At 42.4% G+C, this 26,074-nt stretch overlaps 1 protein-coding gene and 1 long non-coding RNA gene across 6 annotated transcripts in view; one reads left to right on the forward strand and one right to left on the reverse strand.

Moving 5' to 3' along the window:
- The window catches only part of LOC122568605 (zwei Ig domain protein zig-8-like), an 83,005-nt gene that overhangs the window by 10,200 nt on the left and 46,731 nt on the right, over nt 1-26,074 (reverse strand). For all 4 annotated transcript variants that reach the window (XM_043728529.1, XM_043728530.1, XM_043728528.1 and 1 more), the window contains 2 exons: nt 16,211-16,380; nt 11,307-11,517 (listed from right to left, as the gene is read on the reverse strand). In XM_043728529.1, the coding sequence (XP_043584464.1) occupies nt 11,307-11,517; nt 16,211-16,380 (381 nt within the window). The remainder of the gene's footprint in view (nt 1-11,306; nt 11,518-16,210; nt 16,381-26,074) is intronic.
- Nucleotides 14,848-26,074, forward strand: part of LOC122568608 — a 54,138-nt gene continuing 42,911 nt past the window's right edge. For both annotated transcript variants that reach the window (XR_006317146.1, XR_006317150.1), the window contains exons 1-2: nt 14,848-14,973; nt 17,635-17,835. This is a non-coding gene — a long non-coding RNA (uncharacterized LOC122568608). The remainder of the gene's footprint in view (nt 14,974-17,634; nt 17,836-26,074) is intronic.

Here is a 26,074-nt window from a genome sequence, read left to right on the forward strand (position 1 = left end):
GGACGGCTTGCGGCCACGGAAATCGAGCCGAACTCTGATCATCGCATCGTCCACAGAGAATTCGTCCCGTCCCGTTTTTCGCACGGGGAGGGAGGGATGCTTCGATATGGATTTCGTGGTAATTGCCTCGAGATGAACTCGAAATCCCGTGGCAAGAAGATCGCTCGGTCGTTTGGCGCAAGGCGTTCCGTCGTCAGCTCGAATCGCAGAGTTTATGTCATAAACTGTCATAAACTCATGCAAATTAACTAGCCGATAAAAAAATTTATTTTCCAGAGCGTAAGCAGAAAAAATTCTTAATAAGACTAAGCGAGACAAGATTATGGCTCATCGCGCCGAGTCGGGAGAATCCATTTCGAGGAAAGTTTAGGTGGACCGCTTTATTACAGATTGGCGAAATTGCTGCCTTCTCGCGGGCCACAGATAACTGAGAAAAAGTTTCGAGAAATTTTCGGCTAAGCCGAAAAAAAGAGCTAAAGATTTATAAATCTCGACCCTCGCCGTCTACTACCCCAATCGACGTACTTTTTACAAATTAAACCTTTATCTTAAATTTGACGTAGCAAAGTCGCAAGTTCGTGTACTTCCGATAGAAATTGAGGCGCGAAAACGCGCGTGCAAATTTCTTACCAACGGCTGTTTGAACGCGTTCGATGGAAATTTGATTCCGTAGGTGGTCAACGGTCTGGAAAAACTTTTCGTCTCTTCGGAATTAAGAAATATTTGAGAATCAACGAACGAACCGTTCCGTTCGTAAAACGGATACATCGTTTTTGTTCAAGTGTGTGAACTCGAACGAGGTGTGAATATTTCAGCGGCCAATATCTTATTAACGGGGAGATAAGACGCCGGTTGGCCACGTTCAATGGGCATGCACGATCAAAATGCCTTCTCAAGCATGAAACTGGACAGCCCAGCGCGTTCTATGTTACGAGGCACTCCGTAGCCAACGATTCTGCAGTGGTCACAAGGGAACTTGGACGGAACTGTTCAACAAGAGCCATTCGCACAAAGGACCATGATAATGCCAAGATGCCCGCTCCAAGTACTCGGCTAACTTTTCGAAAAGCCGTGGAAATATTCGTACTCTAATAAGATCCGCTCGCTACAACTCGCTTCGAATCCATTGTGCGGTTTAGAGAATTCCGATTGGTTTTATTTGTTGCGCAAATTGCCGTGTACGCTTCGTAACGTTGGATAAGGGCATTACAGAGTTTATTATCGTTTCGAAATTCGAGAAGTCTTCTTACCTGCGCAACTTGCGCCATAACCGTGAAACCAACTTTGGTACATAGTGTATCTTGCGTAATGAAAGGGTTAGTCGATGTAAAGCGTCGGCAAGATACGGCGGAAAGTTTCAGAAGATTCGCGAACGCTAGATTGGAAGAGAAACGATCGGTTCGCGGTTTTATTAGACCGTAGTCGAATTATACTCTGTGCGTGTATGATAAAATAAAGCGAAATAAAGTAAAATACTCGTCTCGTCGTCGACGAAATAAAAGGCAGAACGGGATGCATTGTCGCGACAACGAGCCTAACAATTTCCTCCGCGACTCGCGCTATTTCCGGTGGATCGATCGATTAATAGAAAATATCCGTTTACCTGGAATGCAGTCGGACGAGCATTTGTCGGTGGTTTGGTCGAGCAGGTAGTAATATGTTTTCGCGACGGATTAATCACAGCCGAACGATAAATTTCCACGAGACACCGTTCGTTCGACCGCGAGTACAATCCTAATGGAAGGGCCGGTAAAAGCTCGCGGTTATTTTCGACCGCGATCGACTAACAACCCCGATCGTTATTCCCGACCGCGATGACGGAGCAGTTTTATCGTTCGCGATAATCCCGCAAAATAACGTTCCCCGGGCGGCCAGGATCCCCCAGGAACCGGTCTCTGCTTACAATAGCGGGCCATCGCTATCGGTCGGAACATTATTTTCGGCAAATTCTCAATATGACATCCTTTATTTCAGTTAAACCGACTGGAAAGAGGTTGGCGTACGGCCAACATTCCAAATCATTCGCCACCGTATTGAACTAACGAAACTTTATATCACCCGTATCCTCCGCACAGCTCGTTAATCTGCTCTCTCTCTCTCTCTCTATCTCTCTTTCTCTCTGTCTTTTACACGGATCGTTCTGTCTCCTCGCCTTTAACCCACCAACGTGTCGTGCCTCTCGTTCTCTTTTATCTTCCTCCGTCGTTGCTTCCAGCCGAAACTACAGCTACTAGAATCTACCGGTGCCGATGAGAGGATTATCGAAACCGGATTAACCGATGCTTTCGCAGAAATTGCTTGGCCGCTAGACGTGTCGCAATAATCGGAGCTGCTTCTCCGCCAAACCGTCTCCTTTCAACCTGCTTTTTCCTCATCCCCTTATCCTTTCCCGCCTAACGCCATTTCGTCCTTTCCGCACACTCTATTCGATCAATCGAACCTTCAAACGAACTCCTGTTTAAGTTGTGCCCGTTCAAACCAATTTTCGGATCGCTCTCACGCGATCGCCCTTCTCTCTCTCTCTCTCTCTCTCTCTCTTTCTCTCTTTGCAATCGGTGTCGTTTCGATTTCGCTTCCCGCGAACATTTTGATCTTTCCTCTCTGTATTTTTCAAGCAGAGCATTTCTCCTTGTCCGGTTCATGCGAGTGAAACATTTATCGTTCCATTTGTCACGCGCGAGATGCAAAGTCTGTAATCTTCCACGAAACATTCGTTTTGAATATTTACAAAGTTCGAAGCATAAACGCACGTTTGTTCTTTTGTTAATGCAATTTCTTCGTTAGCTACACAGATCTTCCGTTCGCGTCGCTGTGCCTGCCCGTCAAGCGTTGTGCATAAAGGATTCGATTAATTCGCTTGAAAGATGAACGAGTCGTCTGAGAGGATTGATTTCGGTTAACGGGCAATGTTAAAAAGCTGAATTACGGCCGTTCGAGTTCAAGACATTAGAAAACACGAGATAATTTACTTAAATTTCGCTTTTGATTTCAAACGTGGTACTTTCGAATTGGTGGGAATTTCTCGTGGTTTAGTCGGGCAGGATACTTGGTGGAACGTAGCAGCGCCGCGCCGGTGAGAGGATTATCGAAACAGGATTAAGCAATGCTTTTGTAGGTATCACTCCCGTGCCTGCCGCGTCCATGTAGTCCGTTACTGTAACTGATATGCTCGACTGATCCTCAATCGTTAAAAGCTTTTCCCGTTGCCGTCCCTCTTAGCCACGCCAACTGACCCTTTTCAAAGCTCGTAAATGAACACCATCGAAATTTATAGGCCGTCAAGAATTACTTTAATCCACAAAGTCGAAAATCTTCCAACTGTTCCGTCTTACCGATGCGTTTAATCCATACACAGGAAATACTCGCTCACGCGGTTGTTGATAAACTCTTTTCGTTCGAACGATACGTTAGCTCGTAAAATTTTACCGCAGTGCAGTTTTGAAAGTTTTGCAGAAGCTTGCCCGATTTCGTTGCTCGAATGTAGCACGATCGTATATCAAAGGAGCGTGCAACTTGGACTGTCGGTCGACCAAACAATCGGCCAAATGTCCCTCTTACGACGTAAGTACGACGTAAGCGTAAACGTACTTCATGCGTGGATACGCGAGCCAAGGAAGAAGTTGGACGCAGCTTGCGGAGTGGCGCGTTATTAACGCGAAATGTATACTCGCGTCCTTGGTAACGATCGAAAAGTACAGAGGTTCGCACATTGTAGCACTTTTCCCCGGGCAATTATTCAACTAATGGAAGATGCTCGGCAGGCCGTAGTTAGCGTGGTCGGTAAAAAAAGAGGGTAGGGCGTTGCCGGAGGAATATATCGGTGTATCGTGCATAGAGCGTGCCAGGGCCCCGGTATTTTCACGAAAATAGCACGTTGCACTTGAGGCACGAGAGGTAATTACAATAGCACGCTGTAACGCCGAGGTTCGAGTATTGTTATCACGATGATCCGACCTCCCCTTCCTACCATGTAATTATTCAGCTCGTACGCCACACCAACCCTATAGTCATTGAAATTAAAGCTTTTTGCATTTTCAACGGCGCGGCGCCTCGTTAATCCGTCACGATGACGGCACTTCGTGGCGCGTATTAGCAATAAATTGCGCATGAGATCCGTCGCGATTTGCTTCTGTTTTATCAAAGCCCCAGATTCCTAATGCGAGCCATCCTCGTCCTCCATCGTTGCGCGCAATCATACGCGCCGTGGATTACGTAATCGGGTTTCGCGTTTAAAAGCTGCCCCTTCGATCAGAGAGTCGGTTCCCTCGAAAGCGAAGAAGGTCTCGCTACGGTCGCTGTAAAAGCTCTTGAAAACTTCGCGTCTTTCTGTTTTGATAAACCAGAGCTCCGTTCAACTGCCGGCGTAACGCGATACCAAAATGCAAGTGTTCGACGAACGAGTCTCAGTCAATCGAACACGAACGCCGTATTTTTCTCTCTTCCAGCGAACGATGGAAGGAAGGTAACAAATCACAGGGACGTTGTATGCAGTGTCGGGAATTTAACTGTAACGCCTAACTGAAAACGGCACGAGGCACTGACCATCGACTTCGATTAGCTCGCCACCAATACTCGTCGCACTCCGTTGCAGTAGGCGCGAAATGTTCTTTGAAAATAACGCGTGTCTTTCACCTTTTGTTCCAAATTAGCGAAATTGCGCTACAAAGAACGTACGAGTGAAAACCTGAAAATGTACCTATGAATGGAAAGTGGGCTTTTACAGGCCGGTTTTTATCGTAACGTCAACGCGTACGAAGCAAAAACTTCGCAATGATATGGGAATAATTATACTAACGAGACGTTAGTATAATATATCTTAATTAAAATGTTCTACAAATATTAAATATACATTTAAATGGATTTTTATAATCAACGAAATCACGTTATTAATTATTCATTCAATGGCTTTCACAATGGAATATATAAACAACTCGACTTGCAAATTTAAGGATTCAAGCCAATTAGTTTTCTTTCTTTTTCTTATATTTGTGACGGCACCCGCCACGGAATTTTCCGTCGGCTTCGCGATACAAAACGCTATGCCGGCAAAGCGCAACATCGACGTGTCCGATGTACCGTCGATATCCCTATGCTTCTTCCTCCGAATCCTCGGAGGGACACATACGCGGTAACCGCCGCGGCACGTCTAATAAACGCGTGCTAGTGGGGAATCCGTTTGTTCTCGAACAAAGATTCATTCCGTTCCGGGCTGCGAAGTACGTAACGTCTCCCGTGTCTGTGCGAAACAAACTCGTTGATTGTTACCCGTTACCTGTTACTCGTTACTCGTTAATCGACATTCGCTGTTTATTGTTAATTGTTATTTCGTTAAAATTTTGTTGTTCCGAGTATAGTTTGTTGTGGGCACCTTCATCCACGAACACCTCATGTTTATTCCGCGTTAAGTTTTTTTCTACCAGAAAATATAGATACGTTAAAACGATAAAAGAGGTACATTCGTTTAACTTTATTTATTCGCGTACCAGAGTTTCGGAAGTTTCTACTCCTAATTTATTGCAGTTTTCGAATCTTATAACGCCTTTTTCCTAGAAAACGCTGTGTACACATCTGAAAGATGCGAAAGACGCGTGCACAAATTTCCATTCGTCTCGATTCCAATTTAATCGTAACATTTCGTTGAAGATGGTAGAAAAAACACACACGCACACACACACACACATACATATATGTTTAGCGATAGTTTTATCCGTTTCTTCGTCTTTATGAATTCGTTGATGAGATTGATGCGAAGAATCGGGAATTGCTTCTAATTCTGTCGAGGTCACGAAGTAGGGAACCAACCCTAATTCACTTAAATCTTGCCGTCTTCCATTCATTTACCGTGCACGATCGATCAATCGTACAAGGTTTTCGCATTCGCCGTATAACGTGCAATTTCTCCATGCCTCTGGAGAATATCGTGATCTAGTTTTATCGGAGACCAGTGGCCCGCGTATTTCAATTCATAATCCTGTCGGCCGATTTGCACAAGACTCTTCAACCTGTATTTGCGAAGAATCTTCACCGTATGAAGTCGAGTACTCGAACAGCTGGCTGCCACAGTACAAACCGAGCGCTCCAAAACATTAACAACTCGAACGCACGTCAGGTTATTTCAAACAGTTGCCCCGTTTGTCTTATTCGGTTTCAGGCGTTGATATTAATTTATGCGAGCGGAGACGGAGATTTCGGTGTATTCACGGGAAAACGCAGACTCGTCTCTATGCTCGCCATTTCGATGATTATCAATTGTGGCTCAACCGCAATATTCCAGGTGTGAATATCGTGATTAAATCGTAACGGAGGACGAGGTAATCGTTTGTTAATTATCCATCCGATCCATTTACATATTCGGTGTAACTGTTGTGAAAATACAAACGGGCTAAACTTTCGGCACGTTTGTTAAACAGTTGCAGCATCGTAGCTTACGTTTTACGGAAAATATTAGGCAGAAACGAGTTAACTAAACGACTAAGTAATGAAATTTATAGGTTCTCGTCTTTGATGGAAGAACTCCGTTTATTTTCTTCTCCCCTCCCCCGAAAAGTGTATTAAATATAAATTTAACACGCATAGCAGTATATCGTTACGCTTCTGTCATTACCAAATTTCAATGGTAATGTGTCGTAATTGTTGGACACTGGCCCTTTCCACGACTCCTTCTTCTCGTTTCACGAACCAAGGACGACTTGGCCGAACTGCCGATGGTGGAGAAATTGATGTACGACGAAAAGCAGAAATTGGTTTGCGTTGCGTTGAGAAGATGGAAAGGTAATGGCCTCCGCGGTGACGTAAAAATTCGCATTTGCCGGTCGATCGAATTGCGCATCGAAAATGCCAAGATGCTTCGTTGCTTTCTCAACTTCCTAACGTGGAATGATATTTCATTAAATTAAAAGCGATCAAAAGCACTGGACTCTGTTTCTCTCGCTTCCTCTTTCGTCAAGCTTGGCGTCAACCAAAGTTTCTCGGCGCTGTGCTTTAATTAATTAAACGACAGAAATAGGCAATCAAAAGAGGAACAAATTCGTGCAAATTGTTTCTTCTCTCAGCGAACGTTGGAATTTTTTCTAGCGAACCAAGGTAAATTGAAACGATGAATAAAATACGTATTATAGGAACGTTTCAAACACAAGAAACGCCCTGTTTCGATCGAACGACAACAGGCAACGTTTCTAGACAAAATTGATCTCCGATACCTTCGGTTTTCTCGTCTCTTTTCTGCATAAATCGTCACGACTTATCGATATCATCGAACGATGGTAAAAACGAGATAGGAGGAAATTAACGAAACGCGAAGATGCAACGAGATTTCGGATACCGCGAGAAGCGGAATCTCTGATAAAACGTTGATAATTAACGTAGGCAAACAGCGTTACAGTGAAGATCGATAACGCCTGCGGCGTTTACAGCAAATAATTTTCTGCGGTCGTCGCAAAGTCCGTGTAGTTTAGACGCGGCAATTGCGATACGTGCGATAAAAGTAACACAAGGGACGATCGTAAAGGGGCTATAAATGTAAACGGTGATCGTTTCGACAGATCACGGATCCTTTTCTTGCGGTGAATTCGTAAAAAGGGAAAAGAGGGTGGCTAATAAAAGGGGACGTATTGAATAGAGCGCGGTAGATTTTCCGGGAGTGCCTGTCGAATGTTTTTCACGGAGAATTAAAGAACGATTCCTGCGCAAGGTAAACCGAATAATTAAAAGAAAATTTCAGCGGGGAAATACGCCGGTAAAAGCCCGTAAAGCTGTTACTTTCGAATAGCAAGAAGTATGACAACGGACGTGTTTTAAGTTAACATTCAGGGAATTAACTTTACTTCTGTAACGGAGCTCCGAGGTAAAAATGTTTAAATACCTTTCCTTTTTTGTTGGTGTTAGCAGAAACGAAGTTCGTTTCACGGAATTAAAAGCCGACGGTGAAACGGAGGAGAAAGTCGTGGCAAATGATGTCTTGACTCGATTCCGCAAATTCAATTTGCAGAGAGATGGAACGGCCACGAAACTTCCCGGCGCAAAATATACTTTTGATTTGCTGCTCGAGTCGACGAGAATTTTTTTCGAAGAATTATAAATAAATTGCGCGGTTTTCGAGCGAGCAAGAGCAGAGTGGAGGAGAAGCGGCAGCGAAACAAACGATTTCGTCAAGAAGGGAAGCTTTAAAGGAGACAACGAAACGAGCGACGGGGTCGTTTCTTTTCCATGCAACTGGCTTGCATTCCAGGTTCGAGCACGAGCAAGAGAAAAAGAGAAAGAAAAAGAGGAGACGAGTATTAGAAGGAGCAGGTACCAAGAGGAAAAGGTCGATGTTGCCGTTGTTGTTGTCGTCAGAAAGACTCAATTTGTCGCAGCAATTTCACGGGTATCGGGTGCCAAGAATGCCGCTGAAAGCTCGGCAATTGTTTTTCGATTCGTTCTAGTCTAGTTCCTTTATTAGACGTCGCAAAAGAAACCGGGAACTGGCGTCGATTTGCCACGAATGAACAATTTGTCCAACACCTTTTGAGCTTTTCCTAAAGACGTATCCGACTCTCCACCGTTTCTTTCTTCGTCTCTCTGCTTCTACCTTCGAACCTCGTGTAAATACGCCGAGTTTGCCGGAGATACACCGAGCCACGTGCATCGTTTCTGTCCGTTATTCCAAATCAACGTTCGCTCCTTGCTTCCTAGCGGCGTTGTCCGCTTCCACGTCAATACACAGCTATCTATGTATGTACATCTTTGCTATTCCGCTTCTTTTTACCAGCAAGCACGAAGCAACGAATATTCTTAAAACTACGCAGACTATCTCGATCGAACTCGTATCCACAGTCTCCATTTCGCGACTGATTATAGTCATTTTTTCGCTCGACTTTGTTTCTGTATTTTACGATTCCATTCGCGGAATATGTATCTTCTACGATTAAAAAATCGAGAGAGGCAGAGCTTTTCTTAACGATATGAGGAAACGAGGAAAGTTTACAACTTCTCAATTTGTTATTTTCGCGATTCGATTTCATAGGATTTCCTATAAGTTGGAAGAATCGGAACTGTAACGCTATAACCGCGACAGATCGGCAGACACTTAAATTCCATCGTATCCAGCCGGATCGATAACGATCTACATACGTATACGTATATGTATGTACGCGATTCTTTTGGTTTCTACTAGGCTACGTTTTGTTCCCGGATCATCGGTATATCCGGTTCGATCTCCAGGGTTGGCGATCGATCAATGTCACTGGCTATTATCGGACCTCGACCGGTTGCTACCGCTAAAATCCTGCAGACCGAACAGAAGAAAAAAGAAATCAAGCGATTGTTTCTAGCGTTACACAGATCCGTATATCTCAGGACTTACCGCTCTTACGAGTTCCACGATTTCCACCTGACGAGGACAAGAAAATAGCAGGAAGACTCTTTCGGACGTCGAGTATCGAACGATATTTTGCAAAGGCGAGTCACGCACCGAGACAATTATCGTCCAGGCTAATGAACCTATTGCTCGTGAAAAGAAACGAAAGAGGAAAAATCGGCAGAATCCTCTCTTGATATTCTTTCCTTCCTATCTATCCATTCTATCGGATCAACCATTACCTCCGCTCTCTCTTCCTTTAGTTTTCGCTACTTTCCTTCCCACCTTTAACTCTTGTGCCTTTCGTTTATCACGAAGAAGCTTAAGAACCGACGATATTTTCGGATGTCGTTCGAATTAGCTACGTTCAGGTTGTCCTTCTTAAAGACGAAAACACAGAAACATGTAACGAACGTTACCGTGCTAATTTACAATTCCCAAATGCGCTTACAGAACTTGCATTCCTTCGCAAAACTTTCGTCTCTGATGGTACATACATTCCTTGCAGAAACTATCGTTCGTTAGTCACGTGGCTTGTATAGAAAGTAATCAAGACGAGATTTCCGATTTGTAGCTAGAAATAAATTATCGTTCGGAGCAATTAAGCGATAATTGATCCCACGATCTCTCAGAACGGGAGATGTTTAGGATCAATTATGAAAGTACATTGCGCTTGTGATCGTAACAAATGTAAATAAATGCATCCAGACTGCAAAATATTCTACCAGAGTGACACATTCGTTAGGGGTCTTTGAGGTCGCTGAGGCCGAACATCAGGCTCGTTTTTTACAATTCGATACTCTTAACCTACCGTATGCTTTGTTCCGTATACATTTGACGTATGTGAATCGTAATGTGGATCGTAAAAGTAATGGATCAGGTTGGATCGTTCCGATTAGATCGTCATCCAAGCGATGGAACATTGACTGTGTCATTGCTTTCTTTACCGCTTATCGCTCTGTATGAACGTAGTTTTACGCGGATTTCTACAATTAAGACTTTCTCCGGCCGAATGTTCGTACGGCGGAATTTTCAAAACCGTTCGTTTCTGTGAAAAATTATCCTCGTTTCCGGCTTCAGCGATCCAAAACACCCTCGAGAAGACGCATTCGGATAACAAATTTTGCAGCTCCGACATATACTTTGTCCAGAAGCTTTACATATTTCACGTGTTCGAGTGACCATAAGAATATCGGGGTGATATTTCGTTCCATCAAACACGATATCTGCTACAAAGATTAATCTAGCTTGTAAAAAAGGAACGTCTTGCCGTAAAATTCTTCGGTTCGATGAGAATGATCGCGAGCAAACAGCTATAACTATGTTACGATCCACCAGGGAAGATTTCCTTCAAATTAATAGATGGTTTCGTCGGACAGCATCAGAGCGTAGGTTCGACGGTGTTTCCGCATTGTCATTACGGTGTTTATACCTGCGGAAGATTCCATATCCTCTGTCCCTCTCTTCTCGTCGCGTTCCTCGAACGTCGCTCGATACACGCTCTTACTGGCTCGTATAATTACGTTGCTAGAATAATAACGCGTTTCCTTTCATGTAACCGTCGTCGCGTGTACGATTAAGCCGCCGATACGTACGTGATTACCGCGATATCTGTTTGGTTACAAAGTCTGGGACGATAAGTCTGCCCTTACTTAAGTTACGATATTCGCGTGGTAATTTCGCCCGCAACACCTCGCGTCGTCCGTTAAAACGAGAAAACCGAGGTCACCTCTATCCGAGTTTTCGTCCTCGAGGTTTGCTTACGACGTGATGCGAGTCAAACTTTTGTACGCAGCCGCGCGCGTGTGCGCTGGGTAAGCAATTCTATGCATTAGTGTCACGTAGAAAACGTTTGCGAGAAAAGTTATTCGATTTAAGCGGACCAGCATGGAAGAAGTTGGTTCGAGTAATTCGCGATGGTAATTTAATTAGAGTAACAGAGTTCTATCCTGGTTAAAGGATATCTTACCGACCACGTTGAGATGAACAGAGTATCCGATGGGAGGAGTTGTGGATATTTGGCACTCGTAAATACCAGAATCCTTCTTCTGAGGATATCGTATCCTTAACGTCCACTCTTCCGTGTGCGGCGTATGCATCGCCTCGAAACGTTGATCGCTCGTGTAAGTGTACCGACCGATCGTCAGCAGGTGAATATCTCGATGCCTTACCCACGAAACCTGAAATCAACGAAACGAATATTTCTTCAAATAAGTAGCGATTAAGCTAACGAGGTTTCTCTTCGTTCTCTTCGTTCTTCGCGAGGAAGCAAATACGCCTGACAAATGATACGTAGACATATTCCTTTTATCGCGGTATTCAAACTGACCATAGGAAACAAATCTAATTAGCGCGATTGTTCTTAGCAAAGTTATATCGCCAAACAAATGAATAAACGTAAACTTCATTGTATACTCGACTAGAAGCGTACCGCTGTTTCATCGCTAATCTCGATTATATTATCGCGTACGGATATCGTATATCTATAATCCGTATCGATATTATTCCGTTCATTTTTGGGGCAGGTAGGTTACGGGGCCGAATATAAACGTGCAAAAAAAGGAAGAAAACAGGTGCACTCTTGGCCACTGTGTTTTCATTTGGAACGGTTGCCTGAGCTAATCTAACCCGCGCCAAACTGTGCACGCGACAAAAGTCGAACGAACAACATTCCGGAGATTAATGGGCCTCCTAAAATTCAAAAATGATTACACGCGAAACGATCCGCTTACGTGCTTTTTCCAGGCCGTAATATCGTAAACATTGCCACACGAGCATCGACAAAACCATGCGGCGAAACGTGCTTACGTACGTGTACATTCACCATTTTTCCCAGACATTGGTTCGTTACATCGCGCGAGTTAATTTCCTTTCCATTTTTCCTCCGTTTTACTTACCGCTTAGCACTCTCCGATGATACGTTAAAGATTCGGTAACAATTTCGTAAAAATCGAAAGAAAAAGTTGTAAGAGCAGCGATTCCTTGGATTTTTATGATTCGACGGTTCGAAGAAGAAAATTAACTCGATATCGCGCAAGAAAGTTTTCTGCGACGCACACCTTGCTCGAATTTCTTTGGAGGAAGCCGTTTTCCAAGGCTTTACGAGCGAGACAGTGCCAGCGTTAAAAAGTCGTATCCAAAGAAAATGCGGGATGCGAAGCACGTTGCATTATATTTCGCTTGACATCTTTCGACATCGGCTTATTACCGGTTGCGCACCCTTTTTTATAACATTGGATCATACAACTTCTACTTCTCCCCTTTTCCTCCCTCTAGCACCTGCTCGTGCTGTTACACCATTACTTTTCAGCCCAAAGCCGTTAAGCTTACACGTCATTCCTTCTTTATAGATACAATCCATCGTTTACTTTACGGAATCGTTTTATTTTCTATCAGTGGCAGACTACGTCGTTAATCTCGCGCGATTCGTTGGGTCGCGTCACTTACGAATCGATCCTTTTACGATTGCTCTGTTCGACGAGTAAAACTGTTCTCTCTGTGATTGTTTAATTCACGAGCAAAGTACGTTTAAATAGGTTATCTCGCGAACCGATTAAGTAACTTTCGTCATTTTTGCGACGTTTTCGAATTAACATCTCCGCCCAAATCGCGCAACGTCGTTGCCAACGCTTCTCGTTGATCGTTCATTCTTCGCGTAACAGGGACACGATGCTTTCGTCTGCATAAACTCCATTGCCAGAATCACCGTATCACGGCCGAGTCTCGAACTCGCAGGATATATTTTTAGCTCTAAAGTTTTTACAATTACTTCTATCCTTTCGGAATTCGTTACAGGCTTATATACTTTCGCCGGTTTATTACAACGGAGTAAAGGAGAACTACTGTATTTGCATTACCTCGAAAGTTACGTCGTAAATGTTATCTTTCCTAATGAAAATTTAACGGCATACCGTATAGTTGTACCGATATTTTGCTTGCTAGAAACATTCCGTCATAACCGTTATTCTATTTTTCACGGAACTGTATATTATCGAGAGTAAGGAGCGGAGAAGCAAGATGATTTTTTAAATACGCCGTGGAAGACTCTACTTCCTATCTGAATCGTCGAATACAAAGTGGTAGACAGTGGTATAAAAGCTTGTTACTGCGCAAAATTCGTCACGGCAATATCCGCAATTAGCTACGATAACATGTATATGGAAAATTCTTGCAAAAATATTCGGAGATGATTCTTATTAGGACGTGGGATAAGCAAACGATAAAGTTCCAACGAGGAGTGGGCGAGCTGACGTAACGCAAGTTCGGTTGATGCCGCGTGCTTCTCCGTACCGTTGATCGGAACGAAATCTAGTCGATGACATTGGTACTCGAGTTATTTCCCTTTCGAAGGATGAATCGATCTTAGCGACTGCTTCGTAGTTTGCTTCGTAGCATTTTTTAATTTAATAGATAACGCTTGGTCGTTTGATCCGCGACCGAGCGCAACGAATCGTCGCGAATCTCTGTACGCGATCCGCACGCGACTCTGCATCCGACCCTATTTCCTATCTCCCTGTAATATCCGATGTACAAACGATTACCGATAGCGCTCGTTTAACGCTTTATGATTTACGAATGGAAGCTGACGATGTACGTATTTCGTTCTTCCTTCCTGTCAACGCAATTTCGATTCCAGTTGATTCTTTTATTTTACGGTTCTCTCGAGGAAAGGTGGCTCTTCTCGCACTGTTTTTCGACGATTACGAAATCTCGATTACGAACGCGCGAACAGGACACCAGAGACTTTATGGAAATATATAAAATTAGGAAATTAAGAACAAAAATGTATCCGAGTTGTTAAACGTTATAACGTTCGACGAAAGAGATAGAATTCGCATAGGTTTTGGAATAGGAAATCGTCTGGCTGCCAACGCAAGTGTAGCAGCGCAAAAGACACGCCAAGCTCGTACATATTTCATCATTTACTACGAATACCGTTATACAGCTTAAGGTTACCATTACGTAAATACATGAATTTCCTAGTAACCGTCTGAAACCGACTTTATGAAACTGAAATTACGTTTAGATTTCATGTAATATTTCTAAATCCGTTACGCCCATATCGATAAAAGGATAAGTATCCTTATTCCGTACGATATTACAAGAAATATTTCTCCGTGTTTTTCAAACTTCCTGCTCTTTAATTTTAACTTTGTAATATTATATTCAACGTACGTGTAATTAGTAATTAACGTGCATTAGCGGAATTGAGAGAAATGCTATGCGGTACGGTAATATAGTGTGCGCAGCTCGAAAATTCGTTTATCTAGACCCATTTATAAATTAATACGTGTCATGCGATTAAATAAAAAAGTAACTATGTACGTATGTAACACATAATTTATATCGGTACACAAACGATACGGAGATAAATAGATACAAACTGCTTCGTCCACTTTAGACTTTAGACGCGGCATTTACGATGTGAATAAAATCAACTATTTATTCGCTCTTTCTAACGTATACATCGTATACATCGACGTGTGTTTGCTCTCAAACAAATATCGCGAGTCGAACCTACGACGTTCTTCGCTTCGGATTAACTGCGGAGTTTTCAACAGAAGTGTTTGCGCCTGCTTTGGAAACGTCGCATGTGCGAACCTTCGTGTATTCGGCAAAAGAGACCAATTTTTAAGGTAAATACAGTTTTTGAAGCACGACGGAAAGCGAAGCGGTGCCAAGTAAACTTTTCTCCTCGGAATATCGTCTTTTAATCAATCAGTTTCCTCGTGTAACCTTTTCCGGGCTGAAAAATCTCCATTTTACTCGTGTCGTCGTTACATCGCACGCGTGGACCTAACTGTACGATATCGTCGAAACGTACTAGTCAGTACGCACGTACTTGTTCTGCGTATACGGTTATACGCACGCGTTTTGCATACGGACGAAATTGCAGACGAAAAACGTAACACGCTGTGTTTGTCCGATTCGAACGGTCTATAAACGCGTTTCCTCTTTTTCCGGTTAATAAACTTGATCGGTCGATAAATGCGTAAGACGCATCGTATAAGACGCGCGTTAAACATCGATCGATCGTTTCACCGCAATTTGCAAGTAATCGACAGCGAAGAGTTTTCTAGGATTATCCGTGTAATTCAGGTCGTAATAGCGCAAATTGAAATTCGGTCCGACGAAACACAACTGGAATAACGAGCCGCCTTTCGATGTGGCAAATTCATCTCTATCGATCTCTGACGACAAACGGAATTGCGCAAACAATCGTTTAGAAACGTTTCACGATCCCTTCGCGACACCGTAATTCGCGGATTAATTCGACGCTACGAAGCGTTCCATTCGTCCACTATCAGCGAAATGTTGACGTTTTAGCCGATTTCATCCACTCTTGGGACCGTACGCGTGCCACGCAAACAAATCGGTTGACCCAGCACGCGTGATGTTTGACGTCTCGTTTATCGACTGGCTGGTTATACATGCCGATTTCGTGAACCGGCCCTTGCGTTTGAAACGTTGCGTTGCCCCCGCTGTCAGAATCACATGCGTGTACACGCCTTTGACGCTAATTCTCACTTTTCGATAATCACGATATCTACGACGTTGCTTCAACAACTCGAGACATTTATACGTCGGTACGTCGATCGTACAGATACAAAGATGGAAAACAAGCGTCAGGTTTATTTCTGAAAGGTAAAAGTAGGGCAAAGGCGGAAGATTTGTAAGCTCTCGAAATACGATAAGAAAAGCGTGCATTCTTTGGCAAATCGATTTCCACGAGATTGTCTTTAACCATCAACTACGTGCTCGTAACTATCGTTACGATCTTTTTTGTTGTTTATTTGCCTACTCTGTTACCGAGCAAACGCAACGTTAAATTTAATCATTCTAGATTAAGGAATCAATAACCAAAGTACTTACGGTTCTGTTTCCGAGGTTTTTCACTCTACAAACGAGTTGGATGGTTTTCCCAACCAGGCCCGTCATGTTCGACGGAACCGACGTATCAAAGTAAGGATTCGAATCTTGTTGCGTCAGCCATTCTTGAAAAGTATCGGTTTCGATTAAGCGAGTACTGTGCACAGCTTCTTCTGAAACCAAAAACGTAAAAAGAATCGTAAAAAAGATATACGATTGCGAGCTAATGTCACGATCGAAGGTTTGGATATGTCGCCTCGTAGCCAGATTTTTCGCAAGTATCGATTCGAGGACACATATCGAATACGCTCGACTCTCTTATACCACGGTACACTGAAAACACGGTTTCGATATAACACGGTGCAAAAATTACGACACGATTCCACATAGTACGACTTAATAAATTTGGACCATCCTCATATAGCACGAACGTTTCCACCGCACCGCTTTGATTTCGCTTAACAACGCTTTTCGATACAACGGCGAACGAATTAACCGTGTTATAAAAGGGTCGACTGTATCGCGAAACAGATCTTGCGAATAACTCTCGTCGATGCTTCGTCCTTTCTCGCGTTTCCTCCCATGTACGTATTTTACGTCAGGTATAGCGTTTCTACTTTTATCGCGTGCATGGATTTACTTTTTGATCCCTTTTTTCGCTCTTTTCTTTTTGGCCGTTTTACTTTGTTGTGCTCTGTAATTACGCAAGGTAACCGGCGGCGCGCAACCCTTCGGACTCGTGAAAAATAATTTTCTCGCTCGGCCGCTAGTCGCATTTATTAAAATTAGATCGCGTCAAAGGGAAGTAGCGAGCGATAATATACTTGCAACCATGTGTACATGCACCAGCAACTATACTTTAATAACATTGTCAGCAATTCTACGGCGTTGAAAAATATTCGCAGGCATGGAATCGATAAAGTCGCTCTAAAAAATTGCAGCCTAGATTCCGTGGCGTTATCACCGAGTTTTAAAGTCAAAAATATCCGAGTACCACAAAGGCAAAGCCTTTCAGCGTTGCGTGGAAAATTTGAGAACGCAGTGTGCTACATGTCGATGTTTTTTTCGGCAACTTTTGCCAGTAACCAAAATACGTATCAGTCAAATGGCAACAAATTTTTGGGAAAACTTTAAGTAATGGTGAAACATTGCAAACGAGCACACGCACGCCGAATCTATCGACTTCCTACTGGCGTAGTCTTTGAATCATTTTTGAACAATAGCGGAAACTTTCTCGACGAGTCGAAACGCCAAGCATCCTAATATCGTTGTATGAAAACCTTTTTTCAAGAACATCGAAGGTCGAACGTATTTTCCGTCCTTTATGATCAACGTCCTTACGTCGCTTCGATCGTCGCAAGGACAACGGATAAAGTCGTCGAACGGGAAAAAGTTTATTACAAATGTAACGGTGTATTCGTTTGCAGGATTGGGAAACTGCGCAATTTATACGCGTAATTCGGACGAAGCAACGAGCCCTACCAATCGCTCCGGAACGCATGAATAACCGAATGGTCCTCGCGGAGCCGAGTGGCTCGAAAGTACACCGTGGGACGGCTGGCGCATAACTATCCTGTTCCTGGTGTTCCTGCACTGCGGCAAATACGATCCCGTTCGCACGAGTGCAGGTAACTGCGTGTACGGACGCGTACATCTGCCATAAAATCGGATGAACGCATTTTACCGGAAATGGTCGTCTCGAAAGATTCGTTGGACCTTCGTGCGTGTTATATCCTCCTATACATGTACGATATCCTCCTGTACATGCGTACATATGCGTAACATACGCACGTATATGTGCAACTAGCGCAGCAGTTTCTTTGAAAATAAGTCGTTATTTGGCATTTTATATCTACCTAGTCTTAAATATTTTGATCCTACGGAAACACGAAATACGTACGTACGTACGTACGTAGAATTTTATCTTGCATCGAACTGAAATCGGCTTAGCACAATTGAAAATATCGATCAGCGTTTTAATTACTTATCGTCTTTCTTGCCGAATCGAAATGCTTGTAATTAAAATTTCAATTGGTCGTCGACGATAATTTATATAATAACATTTGTATTGTAACGTTGTTTCCATGAAAATCGTACGCACAGAGAAGAACGTTGCACGTAAGGATGTAAGTAAATTCGTTTTTTAAAGTCACATATCGAATGCAATTCAGCCGTTAACGAAACCGACCCTTCAAGAAAACCACTAAGCGACTTTTCACGAGCGATTTCATTCCTTGGTACAGAAAATGACGAGGAAAATCTTATTAGTGCACCTTATCTTTCTATATTACAATTTCGATGTTTCGATATTTTTCTATTTGTTCGGTTTTAGTAGGAGATCGAGTAGCCGAAATTCGCGCGAAACATTTCCTCGCTTCGTACTCGCGACAGCTACGTTGATTAACCGTTTTGAAATGCCTACAAAGTACCCCTCTCGTTCCTGATCGCCGTGTCACGGCGTACGGTCAGATTTAAGAGGGAAAATACTGCTCAGCCAGACGAATTAATCAATCACCAAACGACAAAAATTACGACCGACCGTAGAAACGTGTTGTAAAATGCTCGCATGCGCCACCCCTTTAATCCGAATATTTTTCCGTTCGATCCTCGCTAACTCACGCTATAATAATATCTACGTTATCCCATTGCGTTAACTCTTGCAGAAAATAACGATTTCCGTGTTTTAATTATTCGAACGATTACGCTTATTCGATCAGAACAGGACGCCGAAGGTTTTATCGATTAACGCATCAATTTACCGTGGCACGTTTCATCGAGACTATGGTAGTTTTGCAAATACGCCTCAGTTTCGCCACAGGCAGCTCCTTATTTCATAAAGATAGCAAAAGTTGAAAGTGTTAACGGTAATACTTTAATCGCCGCAAGGACACGCGGCTTGTTTAATATAGTATGCGCGCCGTGTCGCCATTAAAGTGTTAATTAACGTGATTGTCTCCATGAAGGGGATATCAACCCTTCTATTTCTTTTCGCGGTATTAATCTCGTATAATCCGTTCGCTTCAAAACCAGATATCGAGCTTTGACTTACATTTACATTTATTTATTTTCCATTTCATTCCCATCTACATTTATACGATCATAGCGATACGGTCATAGAAACGATTCCTATATTCGTTTCGATTGCGTTGTTTCTCCTTTGGCAATTAATCGACGACTTTGAATAAGAATTTGAACTTGAATAAGGGAGAATCTCCTAGTTACTAGCAAAAGCTTTTTCTTTTTTTATTCTTTATTTGTATAATGTCCGCAAACGAGAAAAATGTAAAAACGTGCGATATCTGGAAAGATTTTCAACGAGTTGTACTAATTTACGCGACAGCGAGGCTCGAATATACTCGGCTAAATAGTTTGTTGAAGATGTTTGAAATACGCGTGATGCGGGTATTAATGTACGCGAATAATTCTCAAAGAAAGGGATGATAGATAGGACGTTTCGGTAGATTTAATTGACAGCAAAAAGATATTACGGTAGGCACATTTGTTTTGCCAACTATTCGCCTTTAATAGGAAATCAAGCGAAAAAGTAAATTACCAGGCCACAGCATTTAGGATAGGAATATTTATCTTGGAAATTGCATCGAGATGTCGGCGCCCTCGTAGAACCTCACGAAATACATTTATCAGGTTAAAAGGGTTCGGGGACGCGGGAAAAAGGGAAAGGGCGTCGTGACAGATATAATATACGATCCCTTAAAGATATTTACCGTAATAAACTCGCCTAGGCCTCCACCTAGGTCGATCAAACACTCGAAAATTAACCCCTTCTATTTATTTGCCGGCCAGATCCACGCTTTTACGATTACTTGGTAAATTATTTGCGCCATTTCCTGCTCGTACGAGACACCGGAAAAGCCATCTCGGCCGCGTTCTTTCACCGCAGAAGAAACTACCCTTTAGGAGAACCGAGGGATTTCTTGTTTCTCGATGATTCGTTGGAACGGAATAGAATACGACCGAAGAACTTCTCCGGAAATAAGCATCGAAGGTAATTCGTTTGGAAAATAATTGTCGTTTTTTTTTTTTTTTTCTTTCGTAACGACAATAGCCACGACAAACGCGTCGTTAGTTCGTTCGTGCGATCGAACCGTTCGCCTTGACGAACTTCTGCGTTTAATCATTTCGTCTGTACACCGCAGAAATTTCCGCACAATATCCATGGAATGTCAATTATCGGAATATCTATTAACCAAACTCTCGATTATTCGAATCGTCCGTCAATAGGCCGAATGATCAACTACCGACTATCGGTACCTATCGCTTCGAACCAATCGATCATCACGTTCTTCCTTTATTTTTTCAATGAGTTTTCCGATTAGACAGTCCGTTTCATACTTGGTGATCGCATGGAAAATATACATGTATACCGTATATATCGTCTTTATTACTACAGGCGATGATGATAAATGGGGGTAAGTCGCTGTTAGTGCGCGTAAGTGTAAATGCGGAACGTTTACATAGAACGCAAGCACGTATACGACGAACGAGTCGCATACTTTACAAGATTTCTCGATCGGAATTTCTGAAGCTACAGATCCTAGTACCAAAATAATCTAAACAAGTGCGATACGAGTTGGCGATATTACATAGTCGATTCACAGGCTGCGAATTAACCAACGAGGATAAGTAGCGTGACGGGAGAAAAATGTCGAGAAAAGTGTGAACCTAAAAGATCCGGTGGGGTCATGGAGATGCAACGACTAAAACAGTTGCGGGCAACGAGTAACGCTATTAGTAATCTTAAAAAGGAATAATAAATCCGCCAGAATCCTCGTTGACTCGAGAGATCCAGCAGATTTAGCAAGGACATGGTTTTTACGAGCTTAACTAGGGTGCAGTATATTCCCCGAAGAAAGTATACAATAGCTCTTTCCGTAAGTGTCAAACCATTTATGTGGCACCGACGCTTCGAGTTACAAAGATCACGTTGCAACAAAATACAATTACACAGTATCATAGTTTGAAAATCTTTAGGTCACCGACAAACGGTAGAAGTAGGTTGATAAATAGGATATAGAGAAAAGAATCCAGATACGATGCTCAAGGAACATGAGGAGTTACATCAATTGGGGCCAAGTACGAGCCAACAACGCGCACAATCTGTCTAACAGGTCAAAGTGGTCAAATAGGTAGCTCGAGAGCCAAGACAAGCAATCGGACGCAAATACCCATCGACGATAGTTTCGATATCAGAATATCGTGGGCAACGGTATCAATTGCCATATAATGCCATATAATTCCTTGAGACACAAACACGATCGATTTAATCTATATCGCTTGTGTTTGCTAGTCGTAAAAGCTAGACGTAAATAATTTCGAGGAAAATATTTCCCTCGCAATTACCGTATTCAGGTGGAAGAAGGAAATTTTCAAGATCTTTTCAATTTTAAAGAAGAACCTGAGAACGTTGTTATTAGTGGCATGTCTCGTTTAACAGTTTCAACCACAAGTAATTCCGCGAAAATGAGACGGCCGGTAGAAGTTTGGAGGTTTGTTAAGATGGGGCAGTGCGTTCGAGCACAGTATCTAGATTGTTACTAGAGTGATAGTATCCGCGTAGAGGTTGCAAGAACCGAGGAAGCTGGTCTTCCAGACTCGCAAGGTTTCCTCGTAAAACCCGCAAAATTTATAAGCTACTACATCGTTGCCTTACATTTATTAAATTACAAAATTTATTTGCGAGGAATATCGAAAACTTTTTGCGTCATGACCTTTTTGCATAATAGTTTAGCGCGATAATACTTTAAAATGTAAATTCGCTGTTATCAGAGGGGAAGCAGCGACTGGTAATTTCGATCGTTATCGTTGCATCGGTAAAAACGTTTCGTTCGAATTGTTTAAAACGATGTTTTACCTTGTCGCAACTTCCTTCGACGCGGTACGTTCCAACGAACGGAACAAGAACCAAAAACGCGGCGCGTTAATCACGCGGACGTTATAATTTGATCGAAGAACGATTTCAATCTTCGCAAGTTACGTGGCAAATTTCGGCAGGAGAAATCTGTGTTACATAGCAATCTAGCGTATCGATGACCTCCAGGGGAAGAGGAAACAGGGGGAGCGTGATGAATTATTAGCAGGATGGCGGTGCGAAAATCTCTCGTCGTAATAAAAGCGATATAGTCCACGAAGGGGAAGAACTCACTTCCGTGCCAGTCAATTCCGTAAAGAACAACAGAGAGATAAAAGAAGCGAGAATACGTCGATACTCCCCAACGACGACACACGAAGTACGTGATTGCCTGTTCGGAAATGGAGATTCTGTTTGGAAACCGATGCGTCTTTTTTTTCCAGGAAACATGTTCGGAAACCGATTTGTTCGAGATGAGAGTCGTTCGATAACCTAGCCTCTACAGTAGTACGGATTGATAATTTCTTTGACGTGCCACGTTTCTTATACGTCGGGAACATTTCAAAAGCAAGGTATTACATATTCGGGTTTCGTAGTAGGGCCATCAACCACGGAGTCCTGAAATCTCGGTACTCCGGTTATATTTTACGACGACTGACCCTTTCGAAACGACTGACCTAGAAACGAATGATCCCGCCTTCTTATCGTATGCCGACGACTGGTACGACCCACAATGTACGATCGTATAAGAAGCCTCGTCGAACGACGAAACTTGGCGCAAAAATAACCTGACTGATGTGACTTTTTACGTGCAACAACTCCGGCATTCGAAGCAAGAAGACCACCAATAACGCGGTTAAAACGCATAAGACTCTGAACCTGATGCTTTAATCGATTAGTCCGATTCGATAAATTTTGTCGATACTCGGCATTCGCTTCTTTTCGCCCGGTATCATCGAGCTATCGGTGAATGTAACGCGTCTTAGAGTCAACGCCACGCCATTTTTACCTTACGCAGAGAGCAAGTAACGACGACATTCTGCTAAACGTTTTCGTTGGATTACGGTGTTTCGGCAACACAGGCAATCTGCAGGAACATTTGGCGAATGGCAATTTTCGCGAATACATGGAACGAAAGAAAGCAGACGTTTCGATGAAACAAATCAACAGACCGAGGAGCGAATATTAGCAGAAAATTGACGGTATTCGAATTCGAAGAGGATCGCGTAACCGGTCGACGAAATTGGATCGGGATGTCTTCGTTTAGCGGAAGAAGCGCCGGGCATCGCGACTTTTCCGCCGTAAAGCTGCGACGTATATCGTCGTTGTAACCAGGAAATATGGGAAAATACAAGCTAGGAAAATGTCTCGGCTTTTAGCGTGTGAACAATATGGCGTGCCGGTGAAACCGGGAACTGTCGGCTGCGTTCAAAAGTTTTATCATTTTTCCTTATTTCGTAAAACTTTTGAACGCTAGCTTGTTCCAGCGAGTGTCGCGAGCCTGTTCCCCCTCGTTTATTAACATCGCGACGAGATACTTGATACCTTGTATAAGCCGTCGGCGCGGCTTATTGCACTGTTATAAAACTTTAATATATCTCGTCTGACGTATTGATTAAATAATATTTCCAGCAAAGTGACTTCTTGAAAATTTCGCGTAGTTTTCATAAATGTTTATAGGTCAACGATAGTCGAATAGAACGATACGAGGTATCTTCCGTGTCTAATCTTGGATTTTTGCTAAAAAAAAGATCGAAAACACAACCGTTTCGGGCGATGATAAAACCGGCATTTGAACGAAGTAGACAATCAATTAAAATCGAATAAAAGAGGAAAAAGGATAGTGGCTGATAATAAATTTGGTAACCGAATGCAGAGATGGAGAACGTATATTTATAGATTATCTATCGATCGCTTGGCGTTATAGAGTCTATTTCCATTAGTCTCCAAAACGGTCGAACAGCATCGAGTATTCAAAGAATTCGAACCAAACGAAAACTACAGGAAAGAATTTTGATTTACCGTCGTTTCTAGAAATCCAATAGATACTTGGTTCTATTACACCTTGGTGTGTACCGTATCAAGCTACCGCCAATTTCTCCTTTCGAAAATAGATTGTAAATTACGTCGATCAGCAATGACGTGCCACGTTATATATTCATGACGTGACGGATTGTCAAACTTTATCAAAATTTCATTCGTGTTAAAACGATGTTGAACAATCTCACCCTAAATTGTTTCATTGCTCGATAATCTTATTTATTTCTTAAGTAGTTTGTACATAAATAAACGTTAAAATATATCTTCTCCAGTATCATAAAATAAGAAAGTAGAAACTAGATCGGATAATAATTCTGAAGGCTACCATGCTGCCGTGTTGTAGCCATTTTGCTTTGCGACAGGCTTTTTACAGGACCACTTAGGTAGTTCATCAATTACTCAAAGACGTCCCACAAAAGATACGCTCTACAACTCGAGTTCCTCGAACTTTTTTCGTGCTATTTGCTTGACATTTTCTTTCAACTCGCATATAAGTACGTTATAACATTTCAAACGTAGTAGCGAAAGCTGTTCGACGATAAAACCGTCTTAAAATAAATGTAGCAAATTCGAGAATTTAAATATTTTCTATCAGTTTTTTCTCTTGTAAAAATTATAAATTATTCTATGTATATATGCATAAATAAAAAGGACTACGTATATGTATATTGAGCTGTTAAACCATTCGCTGTTTCTTGCGAGAATAATGTTTAGAGAAGAAGGAAGATTAAAAAATAACGGTATTGGTGGCTTCCATATTGAATTTCAAAGTTTCGAGGAATTTCAATGGAGTAGCGACCGTTATAGTCTATAGGGTAAAATCGAACCACAAAAATGTGAGTTCGAAACGTAAAATAATAAAAACGTTTTTGAAACCACGGACGAGATCGTGAAAATTCTATCGTTGCGTACACCATGACATACAGACTGCGGTATCTTTCAGATTCATATTTCTTAAGTCCGTCACAGAACCGCTTACGAACGAAACTTTCGACAAGAAAATTCTCGATCAATCGGTATCGTTACGAGAATACTTTCCCATTTCTTCTTGTACAAACTGATGGAAATTGAATCAAAGGCGAAAGCTAAAAAGGACCATCCACATTAGTTGCTGTATGAAAATACTCGTACTAATTGACGCTCTGGTATACTATAAATGTTAAGAGACGCGATAGTTTCTTCATTCGCGTATATAAAGGAACAAAGTGACGCAAAATACACCGAAATAAAGTTATTAAAGATTCAATTAGTGACAGCTTACTCGAAGTATCGTTAATTTCCATAAAGATCTTTGGCTCGGTGAGAGAAAGCCTGATCTCCAAAAAGAAAAATGTCATTGGCAGTCGCAAAAGTCGTAAGTGGCATTTCCCTTGCGATGCATTTTTTGCGGTTGAATTGCCGGGTGGCAAAAAGATCCGAAGATACGAACGCGTTGCATACGTCGATCGTCAGTGTCACACCGCGCCGCGGTTCGCCACGTAGGCGTCTATTTCCGCGGGATTTCAGTCGCTTGTAGGATTTTCGACGTACATCGTCGATTGAGTTCATCCGAACTTTCGTATTCAGAATCGCATTTCCGTCAAATGTCGTTCGATTTTCCTGTTTCTTTTTTTCTTTCGCCGCTAGAAATTTGACAAGCCAATTTATCCATGGTCGTGCAATTTTTTAACGTATCTCCAAGAACTAGTCAACATGTTTTCTTTCGCGATATTGACAGAGAAAAAGTTGATGGAACTGCGTTTCGTAAAGTATCGCGCGATACTTAAAGCGCTGACAATGAAACAGTCGATTATCGAAATAGGGACCAGTTTTAGTCGCGGTTTCCGTAGCAAAATTTTTAAAGCCACGATTTCTTTTTTTCATCTGCCTTTCGCAACATCGTTCTTGATGTTTGTATCGGAAAATGAATATTATTCTTGCGCTACCAGCGATTCGTTACGCCACTCTCTCCGAAACAG

Source organism: Bombus pyrosoma, linkage group LG6, assembly GCF_014825855.1.
Source record: "Bombus pyrosoma isolate SC7728 linkage group LG6, ASM1482585v1, whole genome shotgun sequence".
In the NCBI taxonomy this organism is placed as follows: Eukaryota; Metazoa; Arthropoda; class Insecta; order Hymenoptera; family Apidae; genus Bombus; species Bombus pyrosoma.